Source organism: Alternaria ethzedia (assembly GCF_023757985.1).
Source record: "Alternaria ethzedia strain BMP 0044 chromosome Unknown scaffold_2, whole genome shotgun sequence".
Taxonomy (NCBI): Eukaryota; Fungi; Ascomycota; class Dothideomycetes; order Pleosporales; family Pleosporaceae; genus Alternaria; species Alternaria ethzedia.
Window position 1 is genome coordinate 1,559,816 of NW_026056195.1, and position 21,933 is coordinate 1,581,748.

The 21,933-nt window shown below is 55.2% G+C and overlaps 1 protein-coding gene across 1 annotated transcript in view; it reads right to left on the reverse strand.

Moving 5' to 3' along the window:
• Positions 1-122: 122 nt before the first annotated feature.
• The window catches only part of J4E87_001321 (uncharacterized protein), a gene marked incomplete at both ends in the record, with an annotated part of 29,690 nt that continues 7,879 nt past the window's right edge, over positions 123-21,933 (reverse strand). Inside the window, one exon of the mRNA XM_049372967.1 lies at positions 123-21,923. Within this exon, the coding sequence (XP_049237625.1) occupies positions 123-21,923 (21,801 nt within the window). The remainder of the gene's footprint in view (positions 21,924-21,933) is intronic.

Genomic DNA, 21,933 nt, shown 5'->3' on the forward strand with positions numbered 1-21,933 from the left:
TAATACTAAAACAAAGGAAATCTCGTAAAGTGGTAAAATGATATCCCAAACGCCAAACACAAAACCCGCCCACGCTATCAAGGTAAAATAAGAAAAAAGTCGTAATCCAAACGGCCGTCCATCTAGATCATGTTGCTGCCAGGTTGCTCGTAGTCCATGATCGTGCTCTCAGGGGGCGCGACGCTCGTTACCCGACTGATACGACTTGCTCGTGAGTCGGGACGATTGATCGACATCGCTCCACTCATGACCCTCACTACCTTCCTGCTCTTGGTTCCGGCGACCAGGACCTGGGCTGGGCAGACGACAATCTCGTCCTCGCCTTCGCCGAAGTCGTCGCCCTTCTTGACAACTAGGGGGAACAGTACAATCTTGACTACCGACCCACGGGCTTGTAGTTCGTCATTCGATGTCGTCTCGCCGGACCGCTCGTTCATGAGAGAGGCATTGAAAGTAACCTTGGCGACGAGATCGCCCTTGGTGTCGTACTCGGGTTGTAGCGGCGGCAGCATGATGTATTCCGCGCGTTGCGTGCGCATCTCAATTGATAGCTCCACTGCCAAGCGCATCACGTTGCGCAACGACTCCTGGATCTGGCGCTGCAGATGCGACGGTGGTGGAAGAAGTGTCGAGAGTGTGCTATAGATCTCGTGCACCACAGCTTCAGTGTCCTGAGCGCGCTGCTGCATGAAAGGCTCTCTTCTCGCAAGAAGGGTAAGTGTGATAGCTCGCCATTGTGCCACAGCGCGTGGTGGGCCGACTTCTGAAAGCGTCTTCTCCAGCGCCTTGAGTTTCTGGCGCTGTTCTCTGTCCATACCGAATAGGTACCTGGTGAAGACGTACTCCCAGATCATGGTCATAACCACGGACATGAAGACGTCTCGGCGCTTGACACGGTCCGCTAAGAGTGAATCGACATCTGAGCCATCGAGAATGGCATTGTCAAGGCGGGTGTCGATTTTCTGACGCGTTGATGCATCCAGTCGTGTATCAGCTGCGACCTCTGATGAAAGGCGACATGCGCGAGTGTCAGAGAACTTGGAGAAGCGCAGCACCCATTGCTGGACATGTTGACACAGTTGTTGACAGGCGCTGTCAAAGTAGTCTTCATCGCGAACAGTGAGGAAGCTCTCACTAGGCTTCTTCGAAGCCAAGATCTGCTTTTGAAGGTTCTTGATCTGTTCGCGTGCAGTCGCCAGCTCTGCGGTTAGACGGTCGATTTCGGCATTGCGCTCATCGAGTGCTTCGCCAACTTCATCGCGGACTGCATCTGCGAGACCTCGCTGCATCTGGGTATGCTGGCGGCGAAGTTCCTCCAAGTCTCGTTGTGATGTTTGCCATTGCTGTTGCATGGCCTGGCCTTCAGCCTGAAGCTGAGCGTATTGACTGCGAAGGCTCTCTAGCTCTCGTTGTGATGCCTGCCATTGCTCATGCACCATCTGTCCCTCGGACTGGAGTTGACCATATCGTTCATTGGCATCGTTGGTCAAGTTGCGATTGGCGTCTGTTAGTGCGTTGTTGAGTTGATTCAGGCGCGCAATCTCTTCTTGTAGTCGCTGAAGCGTATCCTTGAGTTGCGCAATGTCGATATCCCTTTGGTGAATCTGACGGTCACGTGCTTCTACTTCTTCAAGTACCAGTTGCTCGTCAACTTGGCGCTGATGTTGCGCAGCTTGTAAAGCCTCCTCCGCCTTGGCCTTGGCGGTCTCGACAGCTGAGTTTTGCGCAGCTAGCTGATCAAGTTGCGTCTGGAGGTCCATGATTTGCATGCTTTGACGTTTGCGCACGCTTGGTGGACGTGAGGGCGAGCTAGGCGACCTTTGGGCTTCACCCCATGCTTCCTGCAAAACACAGTCAGTAATCTGAAGCGACGTGCGCAACAGCTGCGAACTACTTACAAAGGTTTCGGCCATACTGGCACGACGACCTCTACCTGTACCCCGGACTGGGTCGTAAACCGGTGGGGCGGCGATACCTGCGATGGCTGCTGCTCCAGCCGCGAGCGCCGTGCTGGAGAGATTGGGTTGCGCGCTCTTAGCGTCTTGCGCACTGGCCTCGCCAAGCCTCGAGGCTGATCTGAGGTCACCTGACGTTTGCCGGTCCACTCTTCTCAACGACCGATCCGAACGTGTGCTGATGTTGCTCATAGAGCTCATAGGACGTTCCTGATCCGGAGACCTAAGCCTCGCGATGTTGCTCAGAGAACGCTGACTTTGGACACTGGGTGACCGCTGCTCAGCAATGTACTGCTTCAACGGGTCTGCGCTCGGAGATGAGCGAGGCATGCGGCGTGCGGGGCTGAGGGTCATGGTTCGGTCAACGCTGTCGTTGACCTGTGACCATGGTGAATCTCTTCCACCCGAGTTGTCTGCCATGGATGCCACACTTCGACGACCCGTGGGCGTTGGCGTGCTGGGCGGAGGTGATCTCAGGCGATCAGAAAGTTGCCTGAGACTCTCGGTGCGACGAGCTGACTTGAGTCCTCGCTCTGGCGCGCCGACATCAGCGATGGATCGTGACTTCTTGTGCTTGGTGTCATCCGGGCTGACTTCCTCAATGGACTCGAGTTGCTTGGTGCCTGGCGTGCGTTCGGACTTCGCGACAGTCGTGGAAAGGGTCTCACCCTTCTTCTCATTTGGATCTCCAAACAAGGATTGGTATGGCTCCTTCTGTGCAATCTGCTTCGTAGGCGATGTTCGACCGTGCTGCGACTCTGTGCGTGGTTTCTTGCCTTTGTCTTTCGACGGAGTATCATCAATTCTCTGAGTATCATGAGCGGGTGTTTGCGGCCCAACTGCTGGTGAAGTGCCATAGGCGCGTGTTGATGGCGAGGAATCGAAAAGATACGAGGTTCGCTCCTTCGTCGCAAAGTCGGTGCCTGGGATTGTCGCGCCAGAAATCACTGGGTGTGTTGGCAAAGCAGGGCTGTCTTCGGCATCTTGGTCAGTTGCAATCGAGCGTTTTGATGCACCCAGAGGAGTCTTCGGTTCCTTCGACCGCCTCAGCGTACGTGTTGCCTTCTCGACTGGCTGTGCTGACTGTGCAGTGGCGGGGTCCCGACTGCTGTCGTCTCGAACTTCGGCGAATGACCATGATGGCTCGTTGGCTGGTGCTGCACCATGCGTTGATGATTTGGCTTCTTTGGAGCGCTTGTCGGAGTGTGAGCGTTCTGATGCGACAACATGCGCTGGTGATGCTGTTCTCTCAGTGGTGAATTGAGGCTCTTGTGTGGACTCCAATGTGTGTAGGCGCTTCTCGTCCGGCTGCTCATCGTCAAAGGATACAGGGTGTGTCCTGCGCTTATGAACTTCAGGAACGGCAGCTGGTGTCTCGGCTGGTGGTGCGTCCCTCGACGGGGTGTTCGACTCTCCCTCAACCCTCTCTTCAGTCTTCCTGCTCTTTTTGCTCTTCTTTCTTGGCGATGGAGCCCATGCATCCATATCCCTCTCTTTCTCCAACTCCCGCCTGCGCGTCTCCTCCTTCCTCTCGATCTCCTTTTCTTGCGTCACCTGTGGAAATGGATATTCCTTCGGCTCTCCAGCGGTCAGTGAACGGGCTTCCTGATCGAATGTCACGGGCAGTACGGGCACATCGTCAGTGGCTGCAGGTTTGGCGTCTTTCGCTGACTTCCTGGGCCTCTCCTTCCTCGCTATCGTGTCTTGTCTGTTTGAATCTTCCTCTTTGACGTCGATAGACTTGGCTTCCAAACCTGTTGTTTGCATTGGCATCTCCGGAAGGACATCGGTGGGGTTTGGCGCGCGAGGCACGGACTGAGCAGGCTCAATTCCGCGGACTGTGGAGTCAGCTGGAGTCTCAACAGCGAGAGGCACATCTCGATGAGCCTCGATCGCCGGAGTCTCTGCAGCTGTATACTCAACACGGTCTTGCGGACGTGGAGCTCCTTCTTCGTCCTTCTTTGACTTCTTGCCTCGAACAATCGGCGCAACTGAAGCGTCTGCTTCTTCGCGAGTGTGTTCAGATTCCACTGGAATTTCTGGTATCGGGTGACGCTTCTTCTTGCTCTTGTTCCTTCTCAAACTTGACGTCCCGGCCAACTCATCAGGGTCAGCTTCTTCAAGAACACCAGGAGGTGACTTTCGCGTTGCAAAAGCGGGGTCGTTGAGCACATCCAGTGGGTCGAACGATGCAGTGTCAGTCGTTGCCATTGCTACTTCGATGGGTGGCAGAACATCGGGTCCGCTAGGTTGGAGTGGTCGTAGTTTTGGCGAGCCGGAGACCGATGATGAGCGACTCAAGCTACCGAGTCGTGATCTGCCGGCTCTTTCCTTTGCAGCGGCAATATCATCATCGGGCGTGATATCGCGAGCTCCTGATATGGAGTTCGAGCGATGGAAAGCTCTATCGTTGATGACATATCCAGGATCAAAACCGGACTCCTGCAAACTGGCGGCGACAGTAGCTGCGAAGTCTATGTCTCTTGCGGGCGACTTCGAATCTGATCGCACTGGTGATGCCAAGCCAAGTTGACTACGAGATGCAACTCGAGAATGGAGCTGACGCTTCTCAGGCGATGGGGATCGAGATAGGTATCGCTTCTCGGGAGATGGGGGTAGAATGGGCGTAACAGATCGTGATTGACTTTCGTACTGTTCGGCGAGGTTTCTGACACTGCCCGACCCTTCTTTTCGCAGACCTCGTTCCACGGGAGCGCCATCCGGTGATTTACCGCGCTCAAACAAAGCTGCCAACTTGTGTTTCTTGGATGACTTCTTGTGCAACAAAGGGTGCTGAGTAGTGCTATCAGATTCGCTGGCCCTGACGAGGAGATCAGGGATAGAGACGTTGGACATAGACCTGACGTGTTCCCTCTTCGGCTGGCTGAGAATTGCTCCAATTACAGGCGACCCGGGCGTTGACGGTGTTGTAGGCCTTTTCCTGGGAGAAAGGCTGCGTTCTCGGATCGTATCTTGGCGGTTGTCGTACACAATCTGACGCACAATAGTCGGTTCAGGGGCGGTCTCCTCGACCGGGACGATGGGTGCAACGCTAGCGGACTCTCTTGAAGTCGTCGGAGACTTTGACTTGCGCTTCTGCTTCTTGCTCTTCTTGGGGGTCGTCTCGGCCTCAGGGATGGCATCAGTCGTTGGGGCGTCGACGGTCACACGCTCTTCTGGGAGTTCTCTTTGAGCAACAATCCCTTGAGGCTGCTTCTCCGGGACCGGCGCGATTGAAATCTCTTCTGTGGGCTCATTTGGGATGTCCATAGGAGCCGTGACTTGCTGCTCCTTAGGCCTTGACGAGTCAAGAGAACGCTCTTCGGTTCGGACGTCTTCAGAGACCACTACATCGTCGGTTCTCGATGTGAGAGGCTGTTCAGCAAGCAGGTCTTGCTTCTTCCCCTTCTTGTCTTTCTTACTCTCTTTGCGTACGAGAGTCGGGGCAATCGCAGACTCTGGTTCTGATTCACGCACAGCGGGGAATTCACGAGGCTGCTCGGTGCTTTCCGTAATGGAAGTCTTGATGGCAAGGTCGATCGGAGTCGGTTCGGGCTGGACTTCGGTGACTTTAACCTCTGGCTCTGGGTCAAATCGTGGCACAGTAGATGGCCCGGACCGAGGTGCCTCTTCCATGACGTCCGTCGCGATTGGAAGTTCGACGATCGCTGGTCCATGGGAGAAAGTGTCCCTGGATACCTCTTGGGTTGTGTGCGGTATCTCCGTAACGATGGGCTCACTGGTCTCGGGTAACGGTGCGTCTACCGTAACGGGCGCCTCGGGTTCCTGCGCGGGGAGTGTATCTTGCTTGGCTCTCTTTTTGCCCTTCTTGCTGAGCTTAGGAGATGGAATAGATGGCTCCTCGAGAATTGGCTCTTGTTGCTCGACGACTGGTGGTGGCAGACTGTCCGTGTTTACCACTGCTGGTGTAACGATTGAGGTATCGACCTGTGTCTCCACTTGACGTTGGCTCGGCGTCATAGCCGGAACTTCCTCAATAGCTGCCCCCTTGGAAGCCTCGACACTTGTCGCAGGGAGAACCTCACTGAGAGGTGCAGGCGCTGACGTAGCTACCTCATAGTCAGGCAAAACTACTTCCCGAGATTCAGTCGGGGTAGAGAACGGAACATCTTCTACCGCGGCAGCTTGCTTGGCCCTTTTCTTGTCTTTCTTGCTAAGCTTCCTTGAAGGCACTAGTTCCTCTTCCACAAGTGTTTGTTGAAGATCTTGGGTGAGGGTAGATGACGCCGGGATGTCGGCTGCAGCTGGCTCATCAAGTACTACTCGCTCAGTATCGATGGAACGGGAAGCCTGGTGAGTTTTCTCTGGCGCGACAGTGTCTGCTGAAGGCTCAGTGACGACTGATGGTGACTCTGTTGGCTGCTCGGCGATTGGCTCTGGGTACTCAACGATCGGCGCGCTCGACGGCGATGCTGTCTCGGAAGATTCGACTGGATCGACTGCAGGCTGCTTGCCCTTCTTTTTCTTCTCCTTCTTGCTCAGTTTGCGAGAAGGCCCATCGGTCGCAATGGTATCTTCTGTCAGCGAGGGTGTTTCGACAACTTCTCCCTTGTCGACAACTTGCTCTTCTGCCAAGATCGGCGCAGACACGAATGCGGGCGTCTCGACGACTTCCTTCGTCTCAACCGCAGCCTCAGGTTCGGCCGCAGGAGTCGTCGGCATAGCGTCAGTGTCGCCTTTGCTCTTTCTCGCCTTTTTCTCGTCCTTCTTCGTGAGCTTTTTGACGATATCGAACATGGAAGCGGGCTCGATGATGGAGGGCTCATCAGCGTCGTTTTGTGTGGCGAGCTCAGCATCGAGTGCTTCTGCACGGAGTCGCAGATCGGCAGCTTCATCTTGGATCGCCCTGAGAGAGGGGGAGGGCTCGTTTACTAGAACAGAGTCGTCATGCGTGACTTGACGAGCTTCTTCGTGCGTCGTGGTGGACTCGATAGGCTCGATAGGCTGCTGCTCCTCAAGGCTCCGGTAGTCGTCTTCTGGAGTAGCTTCGGCGACGGCAGGTACTGGGGTCTCCTCGACTATTGGGATTACCGGCGCACTCTCTTCTGCTGGCGTGGGAGATTGTACCAACTCCTTCGTGGTCTCGGTGGTAGTTGGCTGAGGGATGAGTTGCTCAATGGGTGTCTCGGTGACAATTTCTGAAGGGGCTTCACTGGCAGTCGTAGCGGGTCCAGAAAGCTCGCTGTCAGCAAGAGACTTCCAGTCCTTTTTGGCCTTCTTCGCCTTCTTCGACATTGAGCGGGAAAGGGAACTTTCTTCCACAGGCTCAAACAGTGTTTGCTCGTCGCGCAAGTCAGTTGTTCCCGTTGTAGGCTCCGATGGCTCCTCCGATGGCAGCTCTCTAGCGATTGGAGATGATGCAACAGGTACCTCCGGAATGGTCGGTTCAAGGATGAATGGCTGGGCTTCAATGCTCTCGGATTGTGCTTCTGAGACGCTCTTGGCCTCCTCGACTACGGTAGTTGACTCCGCTGACGCTTCGACTGAGGCGTCTGGCATCAGCTCTCGAGTGGGCTGTTGCTGGAACTCTTCAAAGACCGGTGGTGCGACAGCGGGAAAGGCCACATCAGCTTCGGGGACAGAACGATCCTGGACGTCAGTGGTGCCTATTGGGACATCTCCTGGTAGCTTGTCGACGTCCATATCTTGTGAGAAAGCCGGCTGTTGAGGCTGTTCGATCACTTCGGGAGTAATGTTGGCATGGACAACAGGCTCTTCCGTCTTCACAGACTCCGTTGTCGTCTCCTCGATCTGAGCGGTCGTCGAAGTCATTGGCTCAGTCTCCGGGATCGTTTTGTCCTGATCCTGTAGGTTGATAGGCTGCAGTCGTTGGGTGGCGGCGGGCTCAGTCTCGAACGTTTCCGTTGCTTGTACTTGCTCAGGAAGAATCGATGTTTCTTTGACAGGCTCCTCGGGGAGATCAGAGACAGCAGATTGCGTCTTGCTCTTCTTGTCCTTCTTCGCCTTCTTGCTCTTCTTTGGAGTGGAGACAATTGTGTCCTCCACTGTTGCTTCTTGAGGCAAAGCCTCGATCGCCGATTCTGGTGCCTCGCGCCAAGATGAAGACTCAACAACAGACTCATGTACCACTGGGTCAGTCTCTTGAACACGCTCAACCGTAGTGGTATCAACTGCAGGCGCTGGTTCTACCGTCGCTGGCTTGACGGTAGGCTCGACAATAGGCTCGACGGTGGACTCGACAACAGGCTCGATAGTAGATTCCGTGGCTGGCTCCGTGGCTGGTTTCACGACTGGCTCGCCCTCAACGATGGATTCCTCGACCTGAGCAGCGGCCTGTTTCTGGGCCTTCTTCCTCTCCTTCTTGCTCAGCTTACGCTCAAGAACGGGCTCCTGCGTAACGGATTCATTCTTGACTTCCTCAACGACGGTCGTCCCTGGTACCGAAACTGGTTCGTTGACTGTAGGTGCAGTCTCGGTCGCAGGTGCTTCACTGACGGTCTCTGGCAGTACAGGAATCTCCGGCTGGATCGTGACCTCTTCAACCTGCGGCTGCTCGTCTATGACCGGTGCGACAGGGTCTTGTACTTCGGGCTGGGAGAATGCGATATCTTTGGTGTTGACAACGATGTTGTCGGAGTCTGCTGCAGGCAAGGCTTCGGGAGCTGGCGTTGTGACATCTGACTTCTTGCCCTTCTTCTTACTCTTCTTCTTGGAGACCGATGGGGATGCTGGCTCCTCGACTTGAGGCTCAACGTCCGTCGTTGGTACATCGGAAGGTCGCTCTTCAACGATCGCTGGAGTGACAGTGGTGTCTGGCACATTTTGGCTGACTGTCTCCTCGATTTGATTCTCGGTTGCGATTTCCTGTGTGACAGGAGTCTCTTGCGCCGCAGTGACTGGCGTATCGATGGCTGAGACCTCTTCGATCGATCGTTCAGTGATAGGCTCTTGAACAGTATCAGGCAAGGGCGTTGGAGTAGCGTCCACGAGAGGCGGCGTAAGATCGGACTTCTCGGTTTCTTCCTTGGTCTCCTCCGTTGGGGGCATGGCAAGTGCGCCGTCGTCCAGTAAAGGTTCTTGGTCAATCGTAGGGACAATTGTCTCAACCACAACATCTTCCTGAGGAAGAGGAAGTGACGCATCTCGAGTCGCTGGCTCGTTGCTGCTAGCACCAACATCTTGGATGGTTTCGATCTCGGGCTGCACTGCGGCTTCATTGACAGGCGTGACAGCGTCGGAAGCCTTCGATTTCGCCTTCTTGGCCTTCTTCTTGTCCTTCTTGGACAACGGTGCGGCATCAGCGATCTCGAGTGGAGTCTCGGGCTCTTCGATTGGAGTCGAAAGTTGCTCGTCTTGGGCACCTGATATGGTCTCAGGCTGGATTGGGCCAACAAACTCCTCCCCGACTGTCTCGGCTGGTGGGCTGATGATGCGATCTTCAGGCAGCGGTACCTGTGCGGCGTCTTCTACAGGCTTGGAGATCACTTCTTGTTCAAGCTTTGATTCCGCAAGCTCTGAGGATTTGTGAGTGTCCTCGGTGACATGCACTGGTGCATCGTCAGACGTTGTCGGCTCGTTGACGGTAGTCTCTGGAATGAATGACATGCCCTCAGGCTTTGGTGCGAATGCATCTTCAACTGGTGTGGACTCAATGACCGGCGTTGTCTCGGTGGCTGGTTCAATGGCTCGCTCGGCCACCGATTCCACGACCGGCTCAGCAGTTGGCTCGGCGACCGCCTCGGCAACTTCTTCAATGACCGGAGTAGGCGCGGCCTCCGTAGTAACATCTCGAGGTACATCAGGAGTGGTCTCCTCCGCTACTTCTTCCGCTTGAGACTGTTTCTTGGCCTTCTTGCTCTTCTTTTTGTCTTTCTTCGAAAGCGAAGATACGGGAAGCTCCTCAGTGGGCGGTTGAAAGGCATCAGAAGTTGTTGGCTCAAACTGTGTTGTCGTTGGAGGCTCGGATACGATTTCTGGAACCTCAGCGGGCGCGACACGTTCGATGCTCGGTAGCGAAGGTTGCTGCGTCTCGTCCACAGGCTTCGAGATCGGCTCCTCTGCGCCGGTAGTCTTGTCGTTTGTTGTCGGAACTGCTGGCTGAACATCCTCGACCTGTTCAGGAGCCGTGACCTCGTGTGACACTTCTGATTCGTTGGCTGGTTCAGACGCTAGCGGGGTTGGCTCAACATGAACAGATGGCAACTCTTCTGGCTGGGAAGACTGGACCTCGGGAATGGTCTCGATAGACGACGCCTGCTTGGCTTTCTTGCTCTTCTTCTTGCTTTTCTTTGAAGGGGTCGGCGTTGAAACTTGCCCCACTTCCGGAACGAAAATGGCGGGCTCTTCGATGCTCTCAACGGTACGTTCAACATCTTTAGGGACAGGCTCCGCAATAGTCGTCTCTTCATCAACTCCAGGCGAAGACGTGGCAATCTCGGGCTGAGCGATCGTATTCTCGCGCTCCTCTGCCGCGATCGGAACAGGTACAGGCTCCTGGACATCAGACGTAGCGTGTTCGTCCTTGGGCAGGGCGGCATCTTCGACGATAGGCGTTGTATCCGCTTGAGGCTCGGAAGGATGCGCAACCTCAATGTCTCGAACGATTACGACATCCTCTAGGGGCTTGACATCCTCAATTGCAGAAGCCATTGGTTCCTTGGGTTCTACAACCGTAACGTCTTCACTTGGCTTGTCCGCAGTATCGCGCTCAAGCTCAGGAACGCTGGTGGCTTGCTCTTGTTCCTCTAGGATAGACGCGCGCTTGCCTTTCTTGTTCTTCTTCTTTTTCTTAGAAGGGGCGGTCGAGTCCTCATCAGCTTCGCTGAGTGAAGCGGGCGGTTGTGCTGCTGGTGGCTGAGATGCTTTCTCTACGACTTCTCTGCTCTCGTCTTGTGGCGGCGGTGCAGTGGGTTGATCTTCTTCAACGACCATAGGAGGAGGGGTGCGTTCCTGGAGCGTCTCCACCGGAATCGGATCTTCCAGTGCAGGCGCTGAGTCGATACCTGGAGCCGAGGATGGCTCAGTGACACTAGTATCGACTGGAATGATTGTTTCAGACGCAAGGTCTTCCACAATAGGTACTTGTTCCTTGATGTCCTTCTCGGCAACGTCTGCAACGGCAGTTGTGGGCTCTTGTGGCGCGATCGACTCGAAAGGTGGTTCAGCTTCCACTGACTTCTCCTCAGTAGCAGTAGCCTCCGTGGCAGTCTGCTCTGGCAACCCCTCAACTATGACCACAGGCTCTCCAGGTTGCTCAGCCTCGGCAACCACCTCCTCTACCTTCTTCTCCTGCTCTTCCTCAACTCCTCTCTCTACTACCTTCCTCTCAAACTCCTCCTTTTCCTCATCCTTCTTCCCCTCCTCACGCTCCCTCTCCTTCTCCGCATCATCAATCTCCACCTCCTTCTTATCATCAAAATCATCAACAAGCTCGTTATTCGTAAAAGAGTGGGGATATTGTGTCGGTATCCCCGAGAAAGGTAGTTGGGTCTCCGAAAGTGTAGGAATCGACAGAGACGGCTGAGTATCAGAGTTGGCTGCCTCAGGCGTCTCATCTGCTAAAAAAGGCTCCGCAGGTGTTGCCTTCTTAGCTTGCTTCTTAGCCTTCTTCTTGTCCTTCTTGGAGGAGGAAGGGGACGAAGGCGCTTCGAGCTCCCTGTCTGGTGGCTTGGGATCGCCTGGTGACGGGTCTGGTGTAGCAGTAGTTGGTGCAGGGTCTTCAGCTGGGGTTGAGGCGGTTGTTGGCTCCGAAGTTGCGGTCGGCTGCTCGAGGTATGCTTCAGCCTGCTTCGCCTCGCTGATAGGTTCCGCGACTGGCAGGGCACGGGGTTCATCCGCCTGGGGTAATTGCTCAGTAGTGGTCTCCTTAACCACTTCGGGAACAGATGACTGAGGCTCGGCAGAAAGAACCTTTGACAAATCTTCTGCAGGTGTGGCTGGCCGGGATGGTTCTACCTCAGCAACGGACGTGCGTTTGGCTTTCTTCAGCTTCTTCTTTTGCGACTTCGATAGCCCAGCCCGTTCCTCTGGTTCTTGCTCGTCGTCCGGCTGGACATCTGTAGAGGTGGCAGTAGTGCTGGGAATAGCCTGTGCGTCTGATGTGGTGGTCTCGACCGCGTTGTCAGCTGTAGGCGCAATGCTGAGCTGTTCATTCTTGGTAGAGTCGTTCACATCGCGGCCGGTAGCTGGCTCCTTGCTCTCGTTGTCCTCAGTGGCGACTGTAACTGGGGCGATCAAATCATCAACATGCGTGCGCGGGGCCTCGTCGATGGTGGTGATCGTAGTTGTTGCATCAGGCACCACCGAGGAAGGCTGCTCTGTGGAAGTGGGTTCCACTGCTTCAATCGAAGGCTCAGCGAAGATGGTAGGCTCAGAAGACTCAGCCTCGGCCTTTTTGGCTGCTTTCTTCGCCTTCTTCTTGTCTTTCTTCGACTTCGACGACGTATCCTCTTCTTCCGTGGGTTCCGTGACGATCTGGTCAACAGCAGGAGTGGAGGCTAATGTATCTTCGGAAACAGTAGGAGCAAGGTTCGATTGCTCTTCCTGCTCGACGGCTGGTGCTGTAGGCTCTTGTTCAGCAGTGGGAATGTCTTTCACTGCTTCCGAAAGCTCTCTAGTGGGTTCATCAACCGGAGTGGAAGGAAGAGATGGCTCGACCTCGGCGACTGATCCGCGCTTGCTCTTCTTCGCCTTCTTGTCTTTCTTGGAAGGTGTGGTTGGTTCATCGATGGTCGAAGATGTCGCTACGGGCTCCTCTGCCGAAGTCTCGGTCGGAATGGTGACAGAGACTGGCTCGGAAGCCACTACCTCAGATGGCTGCTCTTCTACAACTGTGGTCGCTGGAAATTGCTCTTCTTCGACTGGAACGGCAGAAGACACGTCGCTCTTGCTTGGCTCCTCAACAATCACGGGAGTTGCAGTAGGCTCCGTTGATGTGGCTTCGTCGGGCTGCTGCTCAAGAACCGGAGTAGCAATGTCAGTAGCGTCATCAAGAGCGCGCTCTAATGACCTTTCTGCTGGTGTCTCCACTTGAGTCTCCGTCTCCGCCTCCGCAATCGATTCGCGCTTTGACTTCTTCGACTTCTTCTTGTCCTTCTTCGAGACCGGGCTGGTGATCTCTGGCACAGCCTCAACTTGAGTGAGTTCTTCAGAAGCGGGTTCGGGGGTAGCAATGAGCTGTTCGGCAGGCGTAGGGTGAGATGAAGTGTCTTCGGTAACGTCGGACAAAGTGCTTGGCACCTCTTCCACAACGGGGACTTCCGAGGCGGGTACCTCTGTAGCTGAAGATGTAGGCTCTTCCAAGACTGGCTCAGTCTTCTCTTCGATGGGGGTTGATGGGATAGAAGTTGATTCCTCGGCGATCGAAACGCGCTTCGCCTTCTTGGCCTTCTTTTTGTCCTTCTTCGAGAGTGGAGCGGCCGCTTCCTCAGTGATCTCGGGTACGGGTGCATCAGTAGTCAGCGTCTCCTCGGTCGGCTTGGACTCAGCTGTCGGCTTGTCAGGGACTGAAGCATCCTCTTTCTCTTGAACCGACGCCTCGGCAACGGATGGGGCTGTGGTATCGACAGTCGCTTCGCGCTCCACGGACACTTCCGGCGCGGGTGTAGTGTCAGAAACAAGCTCCTCGGCTGTGGCGGTCTCAGGGACGGTATCAGAAACAATTATGGGCACAGGTGTCGGGTCCGCAGCAGGTTCAGGTACAGTCGCTGCTTGCTCAGGTTGGATAGTGTCCTTCTCCTCGGTTGTCGCTTCAGGAATAGAAGGAACAGTAGGCTCTTCGGCGATGGAAGCACGCTTAGCGTTCTTAGCCTTCTTCTTGCTCTTCTTGGAAGTAGACTCCTCCTCATGCTGTTCAGTCGCAGGCGTAACGTCCTCGTTCTCGACTACTGTGACTTCATCTTGCGCTGCAGTTGCAGGCGCGGTATCGGTCGAAGTGGTGACAGCGGCGTCTTCAGCTAGGGGAATGCTTGGAAGTACATCGTCTTGGCCTGCGGTGACCACTGGCATCGATCTTGGGGATGTAGCCTCGGGAACGATCTGCGTCTCAACGACGGGTTCGTCGATGGGTGTCTCTTGGACAATTGGCGAAACTTGTTCCTCGCGAGTTGGCTCACCAACGGTCCTCGAGACAGTCTCGACTGGCGCAGAAGATATCTCGGGCATCTCACTCTCAACTTCAGCCTTCTTGGATTTCTTGGCCTTCTTCTTGTCTTTCTTTGAGAGTGGTGTCGCTTCCTCGGTGGCTTGCTCTGGGACAGATTCATTACGTGCTGGCTCAAGATCGATCGCCTGAACCACTTCCTCAACCTGCGCTGGCTCTGTAGGAGCGGGAACGTCTTGCTCAGTGGTAGAGGTCTCGACAGGCGTAGGCAGAACTTCGGCAGTAGGCTCGGGTGCAACATCCCGACTAACCGATTCTTCGGTAGTCGCAGCGGTAGATGGAAGCGCTTCTTGAACAGTGGTCTCCGGAAAGACTGGCTCAGACTCGGTAACGGGAGTTCGAGGCTCGGAGGTGAACTCTTCCTTCTTGCCCTTCTTCTTCTTCTTGCTCTTCTTGGGTGTACTGGGAGCATCTTCGGCCTCAGCCTGGTCTTGAACTTGTGAAGTCTCGGGCAGTGTACTCTCCGTCGATGGTACGTCGTCGAGTGGACGCTCCGTAGTCTCGGGAGATGTTACCGTGGTAGCAACATTGGGAGCTGAGTCGATGACGTTGGGCTCGATCTCTGAAGGTTCCACAGTATGGCGTTGCTCAGTGGTCTCGGGTGCAGCTACATCAAGGTTGGCATCGGTGGTAGTATGCACTGCGGAAGGTTCAGGCAAAGGAGTTGTTGAGGTTTGCTCAACCTCAGCCTCTTGGTTGGCTTTCTCCTTCTTTGCCTTCTTCTTGCCCTTCTTCGAGACAGCCTCGGCACCCTCATTCTCGATGTCTTGGCTGGAAAGGGTAGGCGCAATCGAAGCTTCCTCGAAGGGCGTATCCTGCTGCGCGGATGGAACGTCCGTAACGCTCTCCTGGACGAGTGCAGGCTCATTGGTGTCAATGACTGTGCGAGTCGTTTCCTGCAAAGGCGGCAAAGTATCCTCAATACGTTTCTCCTCTTTAACAGTCTCAGAAGGGACGTCGAACTGTGGTGCTGGCTCCTCAGTAACCGGTGTGCTGGGCTCAGTAGTGTCGATGGATTTGCCTTTCTTACTCTTCTTCTTCTTGCTCTTCTTCGAGATTGGCTCAGCTGGTTCGGCTTCGGCGACAGGCTCAGCGGGAGCCACAGGAACGTCGAGGTCTTGGCTGCGCTCTGGCTGTGTGGTATCCACCTTATCAGAGATGTCGGTAACGACTTCAGGAACAGCAGGAACGTTCTCCGCAGCCTCGACTTGGGGAATTGCAGGCTCGTCGAGGTCTTTGTCGTCGGTTTCAGGAAGAGCTACGAGCTCAGCTGGTGATGCTTCTTCCTGTGACTTCGGGGCCTCAACTTGAGGTATTCCCTGCTCTTCCAGATCCTTGTCGTCGGTCTCGGGAAGAGCGACAAGCTCAGCCGATGGAGTCTCGCGCTCTGGCTTGGAAGTCTCAACTGGCACCGATGGGATAGTCTCAGCTGTGGGCACCTCAGGTTGAGCAGATTCCGCGAACGGGTCTGGTTGAGAAGAAGTTACTTCAGTGACAGGGGTGCTTGGCTCGGTGTCAAGTGACTTGCCCTTCTTCGCCTTCTTCTTCTTGCTCTTCTTCGATGGGGTTACTGGCAGATCATCCGCGATCGGCTCGTCGATCTCTCGGGCTGGCGTCTGTGGAAGAGGTACTGCTTCTGCCTCGGTGGTTGAAGCCTCTTGCAATGGCTTTGATGGAACATTCTCGGCAGGCACCGAAGGCTGAGAAATCTCCGCGATGGGCTCATCGATCTCGCGGGCCGGCGTCTCTGGAAGGGGCACCGCCTCTGCTCCGGCAACTGACTCTACAGGAACCTCAGGCGCGACTTCGATCGCTCGGTCTGCTGCGATTGCTTCAGTCTCGGCCTGAGCCTCTTGGACTGGCTTGGGAAATCCAGTGAGTGCGGCATCCTCAATTGACTCAGATTCAGGTCCAGCGGCTTCGATAGAAGGTTGGGTCTCCGTCTGCACATCGGCTAGGTCTGAAGAAGTGGGTTCAATCTCGACGGATTTCCCCTTCTTGGCCTTCTTCTTCTTGGACTTCTTTGATGGCGTAGAAGGCTCTTCCTCCAATGGTGTCGCAGGCTGCTGTGACTCTTCGACTGGAACTTCTTGGGCAGGAATTGGAGCGTCCGTGGGAATCTGCCTTTCGACGATCTCGGGTGTTGCTTCAACGCCGACCGTAGCGGGTGCAGGGGTGACATCGGTCGATGCCTCCTGGAGCGACTCGGGTTGTTGTTGCGAATGGGGTAGAGTTTCAGTGACGGCCTCAGCTTCAATATCGGTGGTTGGTGTAGCCAGAGTCTCCTCGTCGGTCTTCGCCTTCTTGCTCTTCTTCTTTTTCTTATCTTTCTTAGAAGAAGATGGGGCCTCGGCAAAATCATCGACCACTAGATCCGCAGGCTGGCTTGGCTCGGCCACTTGTGCATCTTCTGTCGGGACGATAGGAGCCTCAGACAGGGGCTCAAGTCGAGTTGGTTCAGCTGGCGCAGAGATCTCGTTCGCACGCTCCGCAACGTCTGACTGCAGCTGTTCTCTGGGAAGGGCCGATTCAGTCTCCTCGGTAGCCGTATCCTTCGCATCGACGTTCTCCTTGACTGATGTCTCCGCACCGAAGAGCCCCTCCCCTTGGCCAATGTCTCTACTCTTGCTCTCCTCCTCTTGACCCACAACCTCCTCCACAGGCGCCTCGACAGTCTTGCTCTTCTTTCCCTTCTTCTTCTTGTCTTTCTTCGAAGTAGGTGTCGATGGATCCTCCTCCACCTTCTGCTCAACAGAAGGAGTAACCTCGTCCACAGACTTCGGCTGCTCCAATGGTGTTGAGAGATCTTCATCGAAGCTCTCTGTTGGGAGAGGGACAGTCGCGGCATCCGCTCCGTCGTCACGCTTCTGCTCGAGTAGAGAGGTCTCTACAGCGGCAACTTGCTCGGCCGATGAAGGTAGCTCGATGTCGCGGGATCGATCAACTACTTCGCTTGGAGTTGCGACTGGTTCGCTGATCGGGGCAGATGTCTCGAGGGGTGCCTCGGACTGCTCAGGTACAACTTCGGCCTCAGGCTGGGGTGTCACAGTGCCGCTCTTCCGCTTGCTCTTCTTGCCCTTTTTGGTCTTCGGTGTAGCAGGAAGCTCAGCTTCTACAGGTGCAGAAGAGGGCTCGGGAATTGGCTCCTGCTCGGCAGGGCCATCTCTGAGGAGTGCCTCTTCGAGAGGCTGTGTGAGGTCTTCATCGGGTTGCTCTGCAGGCAAAGGAATGTCAGCGGCCTCGACAACAGGAGGTTGAATAACGTCCGGAACGGAAGTCGGCTGGTCGGCGACAGACTCAGAAGCTGTAACAGAAGATGGCTCGGTAGCAGTCATAGGCTCCTCCTGAGGCATGGAGATACCGCTCTTCTTCTTACTCTTCTTGCTCTTCTTTGTCTTTGGCGCATCGTCTTGAACAGAAGGCGAGGACTCAACTGGTGCTTCACGCTCTGCTGGTGTGGCCACATCGAGAGACAGAGAGGGTTCTTCACGGGAAGGCTCTTCAAGAGTCGGTGCAAGCTCGGATACAAGCTCTGCAGCCTCCGTGTTAGAGGGCACGATCTTCTCTTGCACGACCTCTGCGAATGCCGGCTCAGCAACAGTCTCGGTGACAGGTGTAGATTCGCTTGTGGGAGCGTCCAGCGAACGTTCAGCAGCAGATTCGATTGGGGTTGTTGGGGCTGCGGTCTCAACCTCAGTGCTTTCGAGTTCAGCCTTCTTGTTCTTCTTGCTCTTCTTGGCCTTCTTCTTGCTGACCGGTGATGTTACTTCATCTTCGGCGGTGGTAATAGGCTCTGTGGTGGTTGATTGCTCAGGCTTGACGGTACGTTCGGCAGAATCAACGATAGGCGGCTCTTCAGTCAGAGGAGTTGACTCAGATACTAGCTGTTCGCCCCAAGCTTCTATCGCAGATTCCAAAGGAGTCTCCGCAGGTTTGTCTGCTTCAGGTTCAGGCTTGACAGGCTCCGCGGTCACCTGGTCGCCCAGATCCTTTGCCGCCGCGTCAACTGGAGCATCGACGGACTTGGCAGCGTCGGCTGTAGGCTCATCGAAATCGGGAATCGGTACGCTGCTCTTCTTCGCCTTCTTCTCCTTCTTGGTCTTAATGATCTTCTTCTTTGACGAGCTGGGTTCAACGGAGATTCGATCGTAAGCAGAACCGCTAGACTCAGTCGGGGTGAAGTCAGAGATGGTGCTGGTGGGCTTCTCGGCATCAGTGAACAACCCACTTCGACCAAGCGACAATTGCTCTGCGGGCTTCTCCTCAATGATGGTGTCTTTGCTGGTCGTTGCCGAGCGCTCGGTCGGTGCTGGCACTGATGGGAAGGTGAACGAAGGCTTTCCATTGTCGGTGAAGAAGCTGGTCTGAGGTGCAATGAACACAGCTGGCTCTTGTGTCTTCGCAGGGGCGTTTTCATCGGCAGTTGAGGCAGTTTGCTCAGTAGACTTTGGCACTGATGGGAATGCAAATGAAGGTCTTCCATCATCAGTGAAGAAGCTGCTTTGGGGCGCGGCAAACGCAGGCTTCTTCTGCTCCTCCACAACCTCTGCTTCCTTTGCGACCGAAGGAGCTTGCTCGGTAGTCGTAGATGGCATCGACGGGAACGAGAACGAAGGCTTGCCATCATCTGTGAAGAAAGCATTGCGTGGCGAGACATCAACAGGAGCTGGTGTATCATTTGCGACTGGAACTTCTCTAGATGCGACGCTTGACTCAACCGCGGGGGCGGGTGACGTCTTCGGGAATGTGAACGATGGTTTGCCGTTGTCGGTGAAGAATGCGGTACGCGGGGACACAAAAGCAGGGCTCTTTTCCTCTTTGGCAACAGGTGCCTCTTCGGGCTCGGTCGTTGGCTCAACTGCAGGCTTGGTGGATACTGATGGGAACGTGAAAGACGGCTTGCCGTCGTCAGTGAAGAAGGCAGTAGATGGAGTGGCATCCTCAGATTGCTTTGTAGCCTTCTCTTCAACGACAGGAGCCTCCTTGGGAGTCTCGATAGATAGTTGTTGAGGCGCCGTGGAAGCCTGGGGGAATGCGAAAGAGGGTTTGCCATCATCAGTGAAGATTGCAGTGGGAGCTGTGGTGCTCGAGCTAGCTTCTTCCTTGACAATTTCGCGGGTCGTAGCCTCAGTAGGTCGCTGTATAGGAACAGATGATCTCCTAGACTCGATCTTCTGCAGCAACTCCGGCTTTGACGTCTCATCCTGCGTTTTCACTCGGGAGATTGAAGGTCTCTTCTCAGACTTGGAACTCTTTCTCTCGGACACAGTTGGTGAGGATGGTTGTGACTTGCGCTTGGCCTCTTCTCTGGCAGCAGCTAGTGCGGCGAGGACGGCAGACTGGGGCTTCGGAGAAGACGGAGGCTCAGATGTTGGTGGTGGCGGGGCCTTCTTCTTGCCCCATCCAATAGCACCCCACAGGCCGGAACCCCAGCCTGAACCTGCCGATTGCCCTTCGATCCCAGAGGCTCGGCGGTTTTCTTCGACGGGAGTGTTCTTGGCTTGTTCGGCGCCGTCAGCTGTGCTAGGCCGAGCTGGAACCTCTGGTGTGGCAGGCCCAGCTGAAACTTCCGACTTGGACTCTTCGGGGTTTGCTGGAGTAATGGGTACAGGCTCTGTCTCTTGCTGGACTGCTTCGTCGGTCGAGGGAGCTGGTGGTTCTTCGGGGACTGCTGGAGCAATAGGTGCAGGCACCGCCTCTTGCGAAACTGCTTCATCGGTTGAAGCGGCTGGTGCCTCTTCTTGAACCAAGAAGTCCATGACATCAACCTTGTCCTTGGGCTCCTCGGCTTTGTCCTTGGGCTCATCCTGTTCGAAAGATGGCTCGAGGATATCGCGTTCAATGGTGTCTTGTTGCGACTCTGACGAAGGCAAGACCTGGTCATCTTGCGTAGGAACTTCCGGTAGAGCTGCAGGTTCGAGCTCGGGTTCGGGCTCAGCTTGCTTGTTGCCGCGTTTACCCTTCTTGTTCTTCTTCGCCTTCTTGGACTTGGGTGTAGTCGCAACTTCCTCCTCGATGACCGGCTCAGGAATTGAGGGTTCAGCAGACTTGGAAGAGCTGGGTTCGACAGGGGCGTCTTGTGAAACTTCGACAGCTGTAGCAGCCGGTTCGGTAGTGATCCCAAGACCCTGCTTTGCCTCTTCAACAGATTCGATTGATCTCGCAGTTTCTTGAGGGATATCAAAGACGGCGCGTCGAACCTCGGTGGATTCGTCCTCTTTTGGTGCAGTAGTGTCCAAAACCTTCTGTCGAAAGGCCTTGGTATCCTTGGGCGTTCCGACAGGCTCACCAACAAGCGTAGCATCGTCCGTAACGACGGACTCAGTCCTGTGTTTGACCCAATCTTCTTCGTTGTCAACAAACGTAGTGGCGAAGCTGAAGGAGGGCGATGGCTTGATTATCTCCTCGGGTGATTGAGCTACGGGTGATGGGATAACAGGCGACGGGGATACGGGAGACTCGGCGGCGACGGGCTCCTTGCCCTTCTTACTTTTCTTGGTCTTCTTGGCCTTACCCTTGCCCTTTGGCGATGGTTCGACAACAGGTTCGATGGTTTCCGGCTCAGGTTGCTCTGGCTCAGCAGCGGACGAAGCCTTGTCTTTGGTGTCATCGCGCTGAGATCGAGTTGGTGAAGGAGAGCGTTTTCGCAAAGCAGCTGCTGTCAAACCACCTACTACTGCGCTAAGAGCAGCGTCTTGGAGTCTCGATGAGCTGCTCGATGGGGCAGAAGTAGTGTCGCGTGATTCAGGAACGTCGCGCATTATCTTGTCGTCGAGCGGCGCGCTTGTCTCAAGAGGAGTCTCCGCCTGTGGGGAGGTCAAAGTCGACATGAAATCGTCGGTGGACGAATCCTGTTCCTGTGCTCTGGCATGCTCCAGTGCCGCAGTAAGCGATTCATAGTTTGGACCGCTAGACGGTGCCGACGCTTCCTGCGCACCTGTGAAGTAGTCAGAGGCCTTGGGTGTAGCTTGGCCAGATTCTTCGACCTCTTCAATCTCGCGATGGGCAAGCTCGGGATGCTGAACCTCCGGTCCATGGCTGGGCGCAATGAGGTCGGCTACGGTACTCAAAGGATCGAAAAATGAGTCATAAGATGACTGTCCAGCGCTCTCATAAGGTGACTCTTGAGCAGACTCAAACTCTTCTTCTGAATCCGCGCCAGAGACTACTGAAGAAGCACTACTGGGTGGAAGTGCTGGCAACACCTCATCGATCTCATTGGACTTGCGGTTGCGCTCCACCAGATACAAAGGTCGGAACTCTCGAGAGTTCCTAAACTCTGTGGAGTGCGTCTTGCCATGGCGAGAACGGGTTGGTGAAGGGCCAGGAAGAGGATCAGCTGCTAAGCTAGGGTCAACGGTAGAGGGTATAACGGGCTTGCGGAAGCGTATGGGAACTGCCGTTGAAGATAGTCGACGTTGAGAAATCGCAGTCGAAGGACGTGTGACGTCTGGCGAACGTGTTGGTGAACCTGGCCTAGACAGCGGCAGCGGAGGTAGCTCATCGGGGAAAGCTTCCAGCTGCCAAGGCTGAAGGCCTGTCAGACGAGTTAGAAGCGCGCGGCTGTCTTCGAACGATAGTTCGGGCGGTAGGTCGTTGTCTCCAGAGGCGGTGAAGCGTTGGGCATCATCCGAGGTCGAAAGAGGAAACTCGGCCCGATCTCCAAGGATTATGCCACTACCCTCGTGGGCCTGATCGACAGGCTCACTTACGGGCAGTGGACTTGGAGTGGCTGTGGTCACTGCCCGATCGCCTAAAAAAGACTGCTGTTGTGGTTGTTGTTGTTCATCGGCATGCGAGGGCGGGGTTCGAGGTGGTAAGAGATCCTATAAACAC